Source organism: Antedon bifida, chromosome 1 (assembly GCF_963402885.1).
Source record: "Antedon bifida chromosome 1, ecAntBifi1.1, whole genome shotgun sequence".
NCBI classification, from domain to species: domain Eukaryota; kingdom Metazoa; phylum Echinodermata; class Crinoidea; order Comatulida; family Antedonidae; genus Antedon; species Antedon bifida.
In genome coordinates this window covers 26,166,840-26,182,934 of record NC_136226.1, presented here as the reverse complement: position 1 = coordinate 26,182,934, position 16,095 = coordinate 26,166,840, and the positions used below count along the sequence as shown (strand labels likewise).

General features: G+C 32.6%; 1 protein-coding gene across 2 annotated transcripts in view; it reads right to left on the bottom strand.

Annotated features, from left to right (window-relative positions):
• Positions 1 to 9,392, bottom strand: part of LOC144846708 (uncharacterized) — a 38,207-nt gene extending 28,815 nt beyond the window's left edge. The window contains exon 1 of one of the 2 annotated variants that reach the window (XM_078703568.1): positions 9,227 to 9,392. In XM_078703568.1, the coding sequence (XP_078559694.1) occupies positions 9,227 to 9,314 (88 nt within the window). In that variant the 5' untranslated portion in view covers positions 9,315 to 9,392. Of the gene's footprint in view, positions 1 to 8,719; positions 8,967 to 9,226 lie in introns of those variants that run through there. The other variant, XM_078703567.1, reaches the window with a different exon arrangement.
• Between the last annotated feature and the right edge of the window lie 6,703 nt (positions 9,393 to 16,095).

Below are 16,095 nucleotides of genomic sequence, written 5' to 3'. Positions count from 1 at the left end.
TTGTAGGGCCAGCGAGAGGGTTTTTTGAAAAATAATTACCCCTTTCCTGACCATTGATTCTAAAGTCTTGTTTCAATATACTGAGTATATTCTGCATCTTTTTTTTCAATTATTTTTAATGGCGCTTTTGAAAAAAAAACAATCAATTCAGATGGGTCTTGCATAATTGATCAAATAATTTACTTACCGTATTCATTTAACATGAAACTTTAAAGTGACGAACAGATGCAAGTATAAGGTAAGATATAGGTAAGATACAAAATACCTGGAATTTTCCAGATTATCAGCGCAATGTTTACCCTCCAAAAACAAAATTACAATGCAATTTCCGGAGGCCTGAGGTTTTCACCAACTATTCGAAAAATAATTACCTAACCATTAATTCTAAAACCTTGAGTCTTGTTTCTGAGTATATTCTGCAATTAATTCTTTTCAATGGCGCTTTTGAAAAAATCTTCGAAAAACAATCAATCGGACGGTTCTTGCATAATTGATCAAATAAACATGAAATTTTAAAATGAAATTTTAAAGTGACTAACAGATGCAGATAGATATTTGAGACTGACTGGAGGCGGATCCAGGGGAGAAGGAGGTCTTCCAAAAAGTGTGTGAGACAGAGAGGTGGATGTGAGAAAAGGGGTATCGTACACTCATGCTTGGTAAATTGTAGATAGCAGTGCGATGAATTCTACTACAAATAGTATAAATGTGTTATTATAAATATAATACAATATTGTGTGTATTATAAATGTGGATAGTTTGGTTGGGGGGGGGGGGGGGGGATTATTATTCAAAGTGATGTTTTATTGGAGAGGCGTTTATTCAAATAAATACCATCCTAATAAGTAATACATTATTTAATTTAAACATCTTTTGAAACTAACTTCCGCGACAGAGTGGGCCGTTTCGGCCCAAGAAAGAAGACATTTTAGACGGCTTGCAACATGGGCAGACATCCCGGTCCTAACGGGACAGAGATAGCCTACAGTTATTCCTGGGCCAGCTTAATCAATAAAACTCGGCTATCGGGATTTCATTCGATTTTAAACAAAATGTCTTGTCATCAAATCTCCCTATGTAATTTTATAATACTATTCCCCACAATATATTCCGATGCTTTATGGCGTATATTTAATTTGATCTTTATTAATTTGCAGTATAATTTTTTTAACTACTGTACCTTCACACGCGCGGTCCGTTCCTAAAATAAACAAAAAACTAAAATGGCTATAGCCACTATAACGGCCAACTTAGTTGAAACCAGGTTGTTGCAAGGTAAACTCATCGTGAACCCGGAAATTACTTTGACCGCGTAGAATTGAAATTGAGTTGAAAATCTACCGTTGAAATCATAAATTTGTTAAAAAACTCTTTATAATATCTTCCTAAGATAGAAATATGGAACAATATCGTAATAGTGAAAACTATTGTTATCAAATTTACATTTCACGGTACATCTGAGATAGATCAGGTAGGTATCCAAGGCCGAGATTTGTACCGAATTTTTTCCATTGTGCTCGCCTATGTCAGAATTAACCATAATTTATATAGATTAACATTAGCTTTTTGTGCTTTGCGTGTTTTCTCTATTTTGTTTCTGCATGTTAAATTAAACATCAATTTTATTAAAAATTGTTTTTCTTAACTGGCTTTCCCGTCAAATGAAAAAGAAATAAATGTTATTTTGAGTTGAATACACTTGGTAAAGTCTGTAATTTAATTTGAAATACACTGGGATTTCATTTGTAGGGCCAGCGAGAGGGTTTTTTGAAAAAATAATTACCCCTTTCTTGACCATTGATTCTAAAGTCTTGTTTCAATATACTGAGTATATTCTGCATCTTTTTAAAAAATTATTTTCAATGGCGCTTTTGAAAAAAAACAATCAATTCAGATGGGTCTTGCATAATTGATCAAATAATTTACTTACCGTATTCATTTAACATGAAACTTTAAAGTGACGAACAGATGCAAGTATAAGGTAAGATATAGGTAGGCCTATACACAAAATACCTGGAATTTTCCAGATTATCAGCGCAATGTTTACCCTCCAAAAACAAAATTACAATGCAATTTCCGGAGGCGTGAGGTTTTCACCACGTGGTGGTTCCTCTAGGGCTCTATGACACGTGCGGAGGAAACCGATACGCTAGGTAAGAGCCAAACGGCTAGTTGGAAATTTAGAGAGTATTTTGGCTATACGCTGAAAGTAACACTATGGTGCGTACGTGTAAATCCAATTCGAAATGGACTCGATCATTGCCACCAAATTTGATTTTCAAGTTGTATTGAAACTGAACTAAGTAAATAAATTATTGTGAAATAAATAAATCTAAAATACAAATATAGAGTCTTGATCATTTGTTGTTTTTTAGAATTCTATAAAGATGTAACAACTATATACCAGGTAATATTATATCAATTCATAATATAAACATATTATAATAATTGTGTTATGAAACCAATTATGCCCATATGGCAAACCATTTATAGGCCTATTATCTAAAAAACATTATTTATGTTAACATAATTTTCGATAATTTGAATTTTCAAGAATCTTAGCTTCACTCATCTCTTTCAACTGTTAAAGTATACAGTCTCAATAATGTGTTTTATTTTATCTTTTTGTTTGTGTAAGTTCAGTAGAAAGTAGTTGAAGAAACATAAGACTACTTAAAATAACACACACACACGACTTACGGTACAGTATAAATATAAACGTTGTAGACCTCAATTCTTTCCATAAAACTAAAACTTATTTCAATATTCGTATCTCACCAAAAAACAGGAATACAATACTTATGTAATCCTGTATAAATATGTTTTTAAAGATAATCCGATAACTAAATAATTTCCTTTTACGTGCAAATACTGTTACCAATAAATATTAATAAATAAAAGTCCATGGGCTGGAGGGGGTTACCGTGCACCCCCCCCCACAGTTAAACTTCTTTGGTATCATTTTCTTCCCACGGACATATAGAGTGAAAAAATCGATGTTAACAAGAAAAATATAGGGATGCATTGTATGTACTTGCGTCATTTGTAATGATCATCAGTGTTTTATCTTCAAATATTTTTTGGGGTAGGGGGTAACATTTATCCTAATAACCCAAGAATCCAACATCTAATTAGTATTATCTTAGTAACATTGTGTAGCATACATCTTTTAAAATCTTTTAAAATTTAAATAAAATTAATCGGAAGATTATTAAGGTCAGTAGAGGTCAAAGGTCATTGACCTTTTGCAAAATACAAATTTTTCCCAAAATATAGATAAATTTCAATATCGTATCTACAATTTTCAATATTTTTTATCTTAATTGTGTTTTACTTGTGCTTACTGACATATTGAATAAGAAAATATATGTTAACAAGATAAAAATTGCAGTTCATTATATACAAATTGTTATTTTTTATTGTTAAAAATTGCAATAAAAATACATTTTTTGGGGTAGGGGGTAACAATAATAGCAATAACCCAAGAATCAAACATCTAATTAGTATGATCTTGGTGTCGTTGTGTAGCATTCATGTTTTTTAATCATATAAAATTTGAATAAAATTAATCGAACCATTTTTAAGGTCAGTAGAGGTCAAAAGGTCACTGACCTTTTGCAAAATTGCAAATATTTGCCATAATGAGATACATTTCAATATCAAATCTCCAATTTTCAATATTTTTTATTTTAATTGTGTTTTACTTGTGTTTACTGACATATTGAATAACAAAATATGTGTTAACATGAACAAAATTGCACTGCATTAATACCATTATCATGTAATGTTGTTATTCTTCAAAATTACAATAAAAAGACATCTTTGGGGTAGGGGGTAACATTTATCCTAATAACCCAAGAATCCAACACCTAATTAGTATTATCTTGGTACCATTGTGTAGCATACATCTTTTAAAATCTTATAAAATTTAAATAAAATTAATCGGACGATTAGTAGGGTCAGTAGAGGTCAAAAGGTCATTGACCTTTTACAAAAATGCACATTTTTGCCAAAATATAGATAAATTTCAACATAGTATCTACAATTTTCAATATGTTTTATCTTAATTGTGTTTTACTTGTGCTTACTGACATATTGAATAAGAAATTATATGTTAACAAGATTAAAATTGCAGTTCATTATACATAAATTATCATTTTTTATTGTTAAAAATTGCAATAAAAATACATTTTTTGGGGTAGGGTGGAACATTAATAGCAATAACCCAAGAATCAAACATCTAATTAGTATGATCTTGGTGTCGTTGAGTAGCATTCGTGTTTTTTAATCATATAGAATTTTAATAAAATTAATTGAACCATGTTCAATCCTTTTTAAATCCTTTTTTTTTAAATTGTGTTTTACTTGTGTTTACTGACATTGAATAACAAAATGTGTGTTAACATGAAAAAAATTGCAGTGCATTAATACCATTGTCATGTAATTTTATTATTCTTCAAAATTGCAATAAAAAGACATTTTTGGGGTAGGGGGTAGCATTAATACCAATAACTCAAGAATCATGAATTGAATATGAAATTAGACGTGGGTTTAAGTAGCTTGAGTACATTTATGATTAAGAATCAATGAATGATATACCTAATATGGAAATTCTAGTGAGTCAATCTGTGTTCTAGGAATAGTACAATTACTTACTGAGAAATTTGTTATCTTATGTATTTCGTTTCGGGTTTGATGAAGTCACTTCAGTATAACTGCCAATGCTATGTAAGTTTAATAGGAATGTAAGTGAATATATTCCGTAGCTTTCAGCATAGTACAGTCGTACTAAGTTATCAACATGATTTAAATGGAAAGTTTATCGCTTCAATTATGCCTACTTTGATTTTCTAGATTTGCATCTATAGATTTGTTGTCTTATTAAATATATATTGTCGCCCTGAAAAATAATTTGTTAAATTTGTTTTGTTCAATGCCATTTTAATGTCACATAACAATGTTTTGCTTTGACAAAAAATGTGATTAAAAAAAATATTTTTACCTTTTTTTTATTATCAAAAAACATTGTCAAATTGGCTGCCAACCAGGTATCTGGTTGAATTTAACCGTCTTTTGATAAGTGAAAACATTATTTTTTAGTTTTTAATTGCACTTTAATGTTATAAACACAGTTTTTCACACAAGAGGCATACAAGATATTTCACATAAATCAGCGAATATGGTAAAGTTGTCAAAAAAGTATTATCATATAATTACTATAATGATACTTCAATGGAAATACTATAACTATAGTATACTTTCCTTAAGCCAGATAAACAAACAAAAAAGCGAAAGCTGGAACCAGATCTGATCAAATATTTGGTTTCTCTCGATTATCAAAGATCAGTGGTGATAGTGAAACGCAGCCAGTGATTTCTGAAAATCTGAATCACTATATACTGTTATGTCACTGTTTATAGTCTGTATCAACTATGGAAAAGGTACTTTTAAACCAGAGGCTTGTGCAGTGGCATGGCGTAACGGCTATGGGCGCTCATTGGCTAAACCCAGGGGTCCAGGATATTACGGGGGCCCTGAGCAGTGTAGATGGAAAACAGGCATTAAAATATGTAGAAATGCGCTAAAAACACCCGAGGCTTCCAGCGTTGGAGGGCCACTTAGGGTTCCTAAGCCAGGGGCCTCATGCCTTTGCTTCTAATTTATTATTCTAAGCTAAAACTCATTGGCAGGGTTTTAACTACGAATGGTGTTATTATTTAGGATTTTATTAATTTTCATGGGCCATCGTTGCAACAGTTTAAGCTTTTTAGAATCTACTTCGTGATATGTTATCCTTTTTAGTACTTGATAAATAAAAGTCATACTACGTTATTGATGTCATTAACGCGTTTTAGATCACGACTGGCAGTACAGTTAGACATATAATGAAATGATGAAAATTGAGTTTCAGTCGATTAATGTTGTGAAATGATCACCATACGAGTACATTAATAACAGAAAGCAGTGAAAAACAACGAACACTCGTTACCGTGATGAGTGGCTAGTCAAGTTACGATGATGTGTTTCTTAATTCAATGCTGTCTTACAAATGGCTGTCTGACAAATCCAGTAATGACATTAATGTTTATTATATGAGTATACGTTGTTAGGTAACCAAGGGTTAATGATGTCGAATAAATTACTCTTTGATCTATACAAAAACAAAGTCAAAGATAATCTAATCTAAACCAGGAAACTGATGCGAATTGGTGAAAATTAGTGAACAATTGTCCAATGAAAGTATAATAATTATATGAACCCGAAAAAAAATACAAATTTAGGATACAATTTAGAAAGTCTACCGGAAGATATTGACGGATTACTGGTTAATGAATAAAGATCGAAGCTCTTCTGTTTAAGTTTTAGCCGAAAGCAAAAGGTTAAATACGGATTTATTTTTTGACATTTTACTGTCAACATTGACTATGAATGATTTATACAAATTATGCATATATTGAGCGTTAGTAAAGATTAGTCATGTGGAGAATATTTAGTAGCTAAGCTTTATTGAGAGAAATGATTAAATGTTGGATTGAATTGATTAACAGTGAATAAACCAAATATGGGTGACTATCAACTATTGGTTTTGTATGCTGATATTACATAACAAAAGAAAAATGATACATGTCAATATCCAAATAATGGCCATGCCAATCCCACCAAGTAAGACTATTCAAAAACTTTCATTACATCGTTTGAGAGACGAAACTGAGAAACTTCAATTTTAAAAGTGGTCTATGATTGGAAGGTGATTTTTTATCCATGTGAAATAGCACAATATTGAGATGAGAGTCAGTCTTTCACTCATACTTTTTAAAATTTTGTTAATAGGCCTATATTACGTAATTATGTCATATGATTCGGGAAAAATGATTCAAACAATTCAAGTCCACTCACTCTACGGCATTGTCATTGTGCTATTTGGTGACTAAGGTCGAATTTTGTATTTTTCCTACATCCTTTACTTATTAGTATGATTTTATTTAGTTATTTCAACTTTTATTTCTATGATTCTTTGATTTCTTTTCATTTTTCTCTATTTATAATATCTAATGATCATATTTTTTGTGTTTTAATCCAACGCAATAATATGAAAGATAACCGGCCGTAAGCTATACAAATCTGTTCGAAACGTAGAATATATTTTTATTTTTTGTATAAGCGTCCAATGTTCCATATGGTTAGATGAATAATTGCAGCGAAATTTCTGATTCTGCTGAATACGCTTGTTTAAATGATTGTGCAAAATATAATATTTGCACTCTACATAAACTAAAATTTAAAACATGGAACATGACTATTAGAAAAAATAGGGCATACTTGGGAATGATTCCAATTTTAACTTGTAATAATAATATATTGTAATTATAAATCAAACAAAGAGAAACGTCACAATTTAACATATTAAGGTTCATAACTTGCATGACTGTAGCCTATATCAAATAATGGCTTGCATGGAAAAATAACATTCATTTGGATCTTTTTTAAATTAATTATATCTATCTATTTAATACTCAGCTGCTTAACAAATCAAAAGAATCATTATAAAAGGTCACATTCATTTTAATTCGCATTACTGTATTTTGTGTCTTTATGTGTAGGCCTAAACTGACTTTGGGTTGGGTCAGCCGGCTCAGCTACAGTGATTAAGTTCACTTAGGTTGAACCTGGTCTCCCCGATTTCAGATTTGTTTTGGTCATGTATAATAATTGAAATAAAACGAATAAATAATGAAATGAAATAATTTAATAGGGCCTATAGTTCAAATACGGCTTGAACAAGTTCTATAATAGAATACGTATAGTGTACGTATATAGGCTTAATGTCCAACATATTTTTTAAAACCTTTGGTACAACACAGGATTTACAACCGAAGCAATTAATCAGACGATTAATTTCGACCGTAACATTAATTATGAATTATGTATTTGCATTGTGGAAAGAAATTAATTTATATGAAAATTAGTTTCATTGTATTGTTGTTGTTCATACATTACTACAGCATTGTATCACCCTAAAGAGATAATATTTTCTACAATATTGAACAATATTCAACTTATAACAAATACAATGGTATTCTTTTCACCATAACTTATTTACATTAAGTAAATCAATATCACATTTTCCAAAATCATCGGATATTGAGGTACAAGTGAAAATCCACTCTGTCTGACTCTTCTGAAAAGAGTGAAAGTCAATCTAGATTACCGATTTTCATCCCTATAGAGTGAACAAGTCAATTTTGTGAAATATCACATCATTTTCTGTCAAATGTCGGGTTCGAGTTTAGCTACAGCGATGCAATTTTTCCCTAGAACCCTTACTAATTATTATGCTAATACTACAGTTTTTTTTCTGAAATTATGTGCTAGTTAATAATAGTATTTAGTTTTCACTTGACTATCTGCCGCTGCAGGAGCGTTGAGCCCATCACCTAAGTAGTTTATTACATGCTGGATATAATGCTAGGCTAATTAAAATATTCGCTTCTTATTAGCATGCAATCCCTACCCCATGTCGACAAATATCCAAGATTTTGACCTTGTTGTAAGCTGTTCAAAATGTATACATTCTACAGTAATATCACTATGTTCAGCGAGCGAATGTAGCGAATCGCTCTATAAATAATATAAAAAGCCGTGGCAATTAATAATGAAACGCGATATGGCAATGGCTTGACTGAAACTATAACTTATAATAATATTTCTGAAAACTCACCTCGTTTCTTGATGACGTGGTTAGATGAGGTTGTAACACATACACAGAATCGAGTTATATATAAAATAATGAATATCATCAAAGAATGTCGAAAGAAAAAGCAACGAAATCTAGCCATTATTATTAGAAAATCATGCTGTATAGTTTAAGAGCAAGCCAGCACGTTCGATCGTTGCTGTGCGCGCAAGCGGTGTACGATATATGACAGAAACTGTAAACTCAGTAAACACCTGGACTTCAAATAGACAACGCGATGTGATTTATCAGCTTGTCTAGGGTGTCACGTATGATTTACTTTTCCAAGTTTTTTTGTTGCGGTACAATTTCTGGTCGCGAGAGCAACGCGTGGTACCGCCCGAAGCGTTTAATTCTTATCTACACGTATTTAAATTACCCTTCACATTGCCAATATAGGATCGGAAGGAGCCGTCACGAATTAACTAAACCTTATACTATTACATTATAACCCCACAGTAATTATCAATGTTTAAAACATGAGGCACTTACTTTCAATGATCAATATTAGCCATATATATCCAAGTGTTATTAAAATCCGAAAATCGGGAAAGAAAAAATCGCCTGCTCTTAATAGCATTGTTGTAAGCGCGCGTGTCCAAGTTTAACTCAAACGTATTTTAAACTTCTTGGAACTCAAACGTTTCCTATGAGTTTTTCGAAACGGTATATATACCATATATACAGTACGTGGTTAATTAAACTGCAAGTTCGTGTGATGTAGTATTCGTATTTAAGGATCAGTAATAATTTACAAAGACTAAGCCAGTGAGAGTCTCCTAGTAATGCATTTAAACTTCTTTCTGATTGGACGTACAATAGATTATTGCATGACTGCGCAATTATTTCATAGTAGTTCGTGGTCACCGCGACTGATGACACCCCCCGGGAGCGTCATATCTGGCGATTTTTTTTACAGGATGGGTTGTCAATCATAAATATAATACATTCTCTATTTTAATTGGAATCTGTCATTGTTTGGATATTGTTGCCCGGATTCACCATCGGGGCATTACATGAATACCTCGTCCGTGTCGGTTAACCCGCGCAAATATTCGATAATTACTAGTAACTGGATAATACTAACATATAACATACGAATCCTATCATCGGATTATAAAGAAAAAAACCATTATGGGTCGCTAGACCCGTCATGCTGGATTAAATTCATATTCAATACCCTTTTAAAGACTTATATTGCAATTTCAGTAGAGGGCCTATTAAAAGTCGAATGCAATTCGTCTCCCTTGAGATCACGTTACATGCAAGATCGATCGAGCGGAATCAACTCATATTGCAAACTACCAAACGAAGGTAGTCAACGATGATTTGGAATGGTAAATTAATCCAGAAAGTTTATTTGAATTGAAATTCTGTATTGCTGTGTTTTATATCAAATACCGTATTTCCAAATCAAACAAATCTACGCTATTTATAGAAACACACTATGACTAGTATAACAGTGATGGCAGGAGCAACTCAACAGCAAAGGAACGAAATATTATAATAATTCTTCCTTAGGCATGCTAACCTAAAGATTCCTATTAAGGGGACCACATTAAAGCTTGGTTCCCACTAGAACGTAACGCAAGGACGTAAACGCAACGCAAGCGTTTTAACCAATGACAAGCGAAGTTATAGACAGTTAGCAATCACAAGCGAATAAGCCATCGCTTGTGATTGGTCAATTCACTTGCGTTGCGTTACGTCCTTGCGTTGCGTCGCTAGTGGGAACCACGCTTTAAGCTTGGTTCCCACTAGAACGTAACGCAAGGACGTAAATGCAACGTAAGCGTTTTAGCCAATGACAAGCGAAGTTATAGACAGTTAGCAATCACAAGCGAATAAGCCATCGCTTGTGATTGATCAATTCACTTGCGTTGCGTTACGTCCTTGCGTTGCGTCGCTAGTGGGAACCACGCTTTAGAGACGTTGCGTCTACATCATTGCGTTACGTCTCGCTTAGAGGACAACTTGACCGAGGACCAAATTTTTACAACGTATTACTATTAGAAATGTACATATGATTTCAGAACAATCATGAGATTAAGGATATCGCCGCACGCGCTCGCCGTACAGCCGTCACCAAAAATTGCTGTGACGTCACAGGTGCATCGCAAAATCTACTTAATGAGTCCAAATAAGCATAAGAAACAATAAAAAAATCAACATTTATATTTTTACGATTTATATTATATTATAAGTGTGTTTACTAGAAATTTTCGCGATTTGCCAGACTTTGCCAGAAAACTCATTACGTGAATTTTGCGATGCACCTGTGACGTCCAGCAATTTACGGTGACGGCTGTACGGCGAGCGCGTGTGGCGAGCGATATCCTTAATCTCGCGATGGTTCTGAAAATCATATTTACATCCCTAATACGTTGTTAAAATGTGGTCCTCAGTCAAGTTGTTCTCTAAGCGAGACGTAACGCAAGATGAAACGTATTCATTAATGGGATACTATATACTTTCTGAAATGAGAATAAAAATAATGTTTAATTATATGAAGGAGACACACACGTATAAGCAAAACTCTCTATAAATGGGAAACCCGTTACTAGTCAAGAGAAGTCACGACGCGCCACTAGATTAATGCGTGTATCAGTCATTCTGCGCATGCTCATATACTGCTGAACATGTGCAGAATGTTTACTCGACAGCTGTTTATCAGTAAAAGGAAACTCTTTTGGTCTCGAAAGATGTCAATTAATAGAATGTATTATACTATATATTTCTATGTGATGCAATTTCATTCGACAACCTTTTAGTTATATTTAATTTGATTCTAAAGATTTAGGGTGTGATTTTCCAATCTTCGGTGTATTTAAAAGGATCTCGATGTTATCCACATCTTCGTAATTATTCTGAAAAGTGTCTATACACTGTAAAATAACATTATTTTCTACACTTCGCAACTTCTTTTCCCCCTCAGTATGTCCTCGTTAAAGTAAAGCATATCAGCCGTCAAATTTCATCGAGGAATATTTCCATGTGTCAGTTTGAATGCATCTCATAACAATGTTCTTGTCGGAGTTTAAATTAAATGTCAAATAAATGTTACGTCTATATTAAGCGCTTGGGTCTTATTCTTATTACAGTATTAAAATAATTTAAATTAAATTTAGGTCACCAAACCAAGCTGAAAAGTCTGTTCCTGCTACTTATCGTCTGAAGTAGCAATTACATCTCATTAGCGCCAATGCATAGTATAATCAAGTGCATGTTTCGTGCTAAAAATCAATATCATTACATTGTCAGTAATTTTCAATGAGAAACATGGTTTAGTTATGAGAACATTTCGTAATGCCAAAAAATACGACGTAAATCCCATAATTCAAAAATGGTGGCGGGCCTTTCGTTTTCAAGCGTCTCACAGCTAAAAGTTTACAGTCTGTAACTTAATTTTGACCAAAAATGGATCGAAAAGAAAATTATGAAAAAAAACTGTAGGCTATAATTTAACCAAACGGTTGTGAATGTAGCTTAATTCTGCGCATGCTCTTATTCTTCTAGTCACGTGACACGTTGATTACATTAATTTAACATCCTGCTAATATAGAAAAAATATGAACGACTGGAATTGCCTTAACATTTGTAGAGAGAACCGAGCATTTTAGCAATAGCAATATTACTTGTTTATACGTTTCTCAAGATACCTATTATTATTCTGCTTATATGAATGTGTATTCCTATTGGTGTAATATAATTTTTATTATATCAGTCGAGGTTGTTCACCGGCCAAAATGGCATATCATATCAGGTTATCAACTTATGAAAAATCTAAAGAATTAAGAATATTATGTTTTGTTTCTAATATTATTAGTGTAATAATAGAAATAGAAATCACTACTGAATTGTTAAATAGAGATAAATTGAACAGGTAAAGGAAAAGGAAAAATGGAAAATAAAAAAATAAAAAAGGAAACAGATAAAGGGAGACGAAAAAAGACAATAAAATAGGAAAAAGGAAAAAAAAGAAGAATTGAAACAAAAAAAGGAAAATGAAAAGGTAAAAAGGGAAAAAGAGAAAAAATACAAAACCAACAAAAGGACAAAGAAATAGAATAAAAAACGTAAAAAAAGAGCAAAGGAAAAAGAAAAGGGAAAATAAACAAGGCCATGCATGGCTGCAGTCGCGTGCTCAAGTTAGTGTTTACCGACCAACCGACCGACTAACCGACCGACCGACATAGTGAGCTGTAGAGCCGAGTCGCGTTGCATGCGACTAAAAAGCAAAAGAAATAGAATGAAGCTTTCGAACATCGAGGAAATCTTTATTCATCAATATTATGAAATGATTCAGTGGATTGTTTAATCGGTATGCAAATTATAATGATAAAACGATGGTGAACATCGTTACAGTATTTGCACATACCACTAACATTTGTTAATTTGCAATGTTACTATTTCTTAAGTCTGTAGACACAAACAATTACAAGAATAGCTAGCTGCAAATCAGAAACTGTATAGTCTATAGCCTCAAGATGAAGGAGGTATCGATATAAGAAGACAAGTTTAGTCTGTTAATAAGATTAATATAATATTAACAGTCTGTCATGTCTTAAGTGGGTTAATCATTTGGATATGAACTGCAGTACTACTTAGATTATAATACTTTACTGTAGCATGATGCCTAACTGTGTTGATAGCATTATAGATGGACTTCAGTGCCGTCGGGGTGTAAAATCCAGGTCGGATGACGATTTTTCACAGTAGTGCCTGTCCAGATCACATTCCAGCCGCTCGCGAATTCTCTGAACGCGTTACCAATTATTCTTAAAAGTACATAAGACTTTAAGTTCGTGAAGCATACTTGGGTTTGATTTCTTACTCAAATAAATCTATTTTGGGGGGTGGGTTGAATGATTCATGAAATAAGTTAGCGATTTCATATTCAAATGACAGAAAACTAGCATCATTCCAGCAATTTCTATACTGCTCTGGAAACCGTACTGATTTAAAAACAAGGCCAACAGCCATAAGTCGCGTGCTCTCAGAAAAAAATGAACTTTCAAAAAGTAATGTAGGCCTACTTTAAAACTTTTCTGTACATCAAAACAGTACAAAAAGTACAGAAAAGCGATAAAACGTATAGTGATACCGGACCGACAGACAGACCGACAGACCGACCGACCGACATAGTGAACTATAGAGTCGCGTCCACGCGACTAAAAACAATTATACCAATACTATTATTATATTATTATTCGAGCTGTGGTAGAAAAGGAAGAAGTTCTACAGCTATATAATTTATTATATTCATAAGTAATTTACAGTATTATTATTTCCAAAAAATAAACTCCAAAACCTAATGTAATGCTAGAAATAAGTTTGGCCGACCGACTAAAAAAGAAGAATTTTTATTCATAGAGAAATGTTACTGATTCATAAAGAACAATTACAGTAATATTCCTATTACCTCAAGTAATGTCACAAAAGGAAGAAAAAATAAAAGAGGTGTTGTGGTAAATTTCCAGTTTGATTTAATTATACGAGAGCTACTTTATTTTTTTTTTACAAGATTGTGTTTATATTTCTCATAAATACGGGGAAAAGAAGAACGAAACAATTATTCAATTCAATATACTATAGATTTTAAAATGTTATGTCAAAATGTTTCTGTTGATGCTAGTGGCAATCGAAACAAAACACCACATGGAACATTGATGTAGTACTAAACATTTTAAAACTCATTTCAACCAGTGCTTCAGTTAACCTTAAGTGAAGAAAAACAAATACTATTTGTATGACATCAGTTGACTCTGGACATAATAAAACATAACACATACTTTAGCTTAATGTTATGTTAAATAATTCACAGATTGAACAAGTGGATATAACATTGACTTTGATATCCGGGGGCTAAGCTTTTAACTTGAGATGTAAGTTCGCCGCTAGGTGAAGAACGAAGAACAGTGTTCAACTGATAATGGAACTTAAAGACTGCACGGCCAGTACAATGGAAATAACAAACATATTTTAACTACGTAGTAATAATTACTATGTGGAATATCCTTATTTGTAAAAAAACTAATACTGTATCTGTATATACATAGTGGTAGGCTACCACTAGGTAGGTACAATAAAAAATTGTGCTTCTGGAATAAAAATGTGATCAACAGAGATTCAGCAACATTTGCAGTAGGTATTTTACATTCAGCATTCCAAAATGGCATATCATATCAGGTTATCAACTTATGAAAAATCTAAAGAATTAAGAATATTATGTTTTGTTTCTAATATTATTAGTGTAATAATAGAAATAGAAATCACTACTGAATTGTTAAATAGAGATAAATTGAACAGGTAAAGGAAAAGGAAAAATGGAAAATAAAAAAATAAAAAAGGAAACAGATAAAGGGAGACGAAAAAAGACAATAAAATAGGAAAAAGGAAAAAAAAGAAGAATTGAAACAAAAAAAGGAAAATGAAAAGGTAAAAAGGGAAAAAGAGAAAAAATACAAAACCAACAAAAGGACAAAGAAATAGAATAAAAAACGTAAAAAAAGAGCAAAGGAAAAAGAAAAGGGAAAATAAACAAGGCCATGCATGGCTGCAGTCGCGTGCTCAAGTTAGTGTTTACCGACCAACCGACCGACTAACCGACCGACCGACATAGTGAGCTGTAGAGCCGAGTCGCGTTGCATGCGACTAAAAAGCAAAAGAAATAGAATGAAGCTTTCGAACATCGAGGAAATCTTTATTCATCAATATTATGAAATGATTCAGTGGATTGTTTAATCGGTATGCAAATTATAATGATAAAACGATGGTGAACATCGTTACAGTATTTGCACATACCACTAACATTTGTTAATTTGCAATGTTACTATTTCTTAAGTCTGTAGACACAAACAATTACAAGAATAGCTAGCTGCAAATCAGAAACTGTATAGTCTATAGCCTCAAGATGAAGGAGGTATCGATATAAGAAGACAAGTTTAGTCTGTTAATAAGATTAATATAATATTAACAGTCTGTCATGTCTTAAGTGGGTTAATCATTTGGATATGAACTGCAGTACTACTTAGATTATAATACTTTACTGTAGCATGATGCCTAACTGTGTTGATAGCATTATAGATGGACTTCAGTGCCGTCGGGGTGTAAAATCCAGGTCGGATGACGATTTTTCACAGTAGTACCTGTCCAGATCACATTCCAGCCGCTCGCGAATTCTCTGAACGCGTTACCAATTATTCTTAAAAGTACATAAGACTTTAAGTTCGTGAAGCATACTTGGGTTTGATTTCTTACTCAAATAAATCTATTTTGGGGGGTGGGTTGAATGATTCATGAAATAAGTTAGCGATTTCATATTCAAATGACAGAAAACTAGCATCATTCCAGCAATTTCT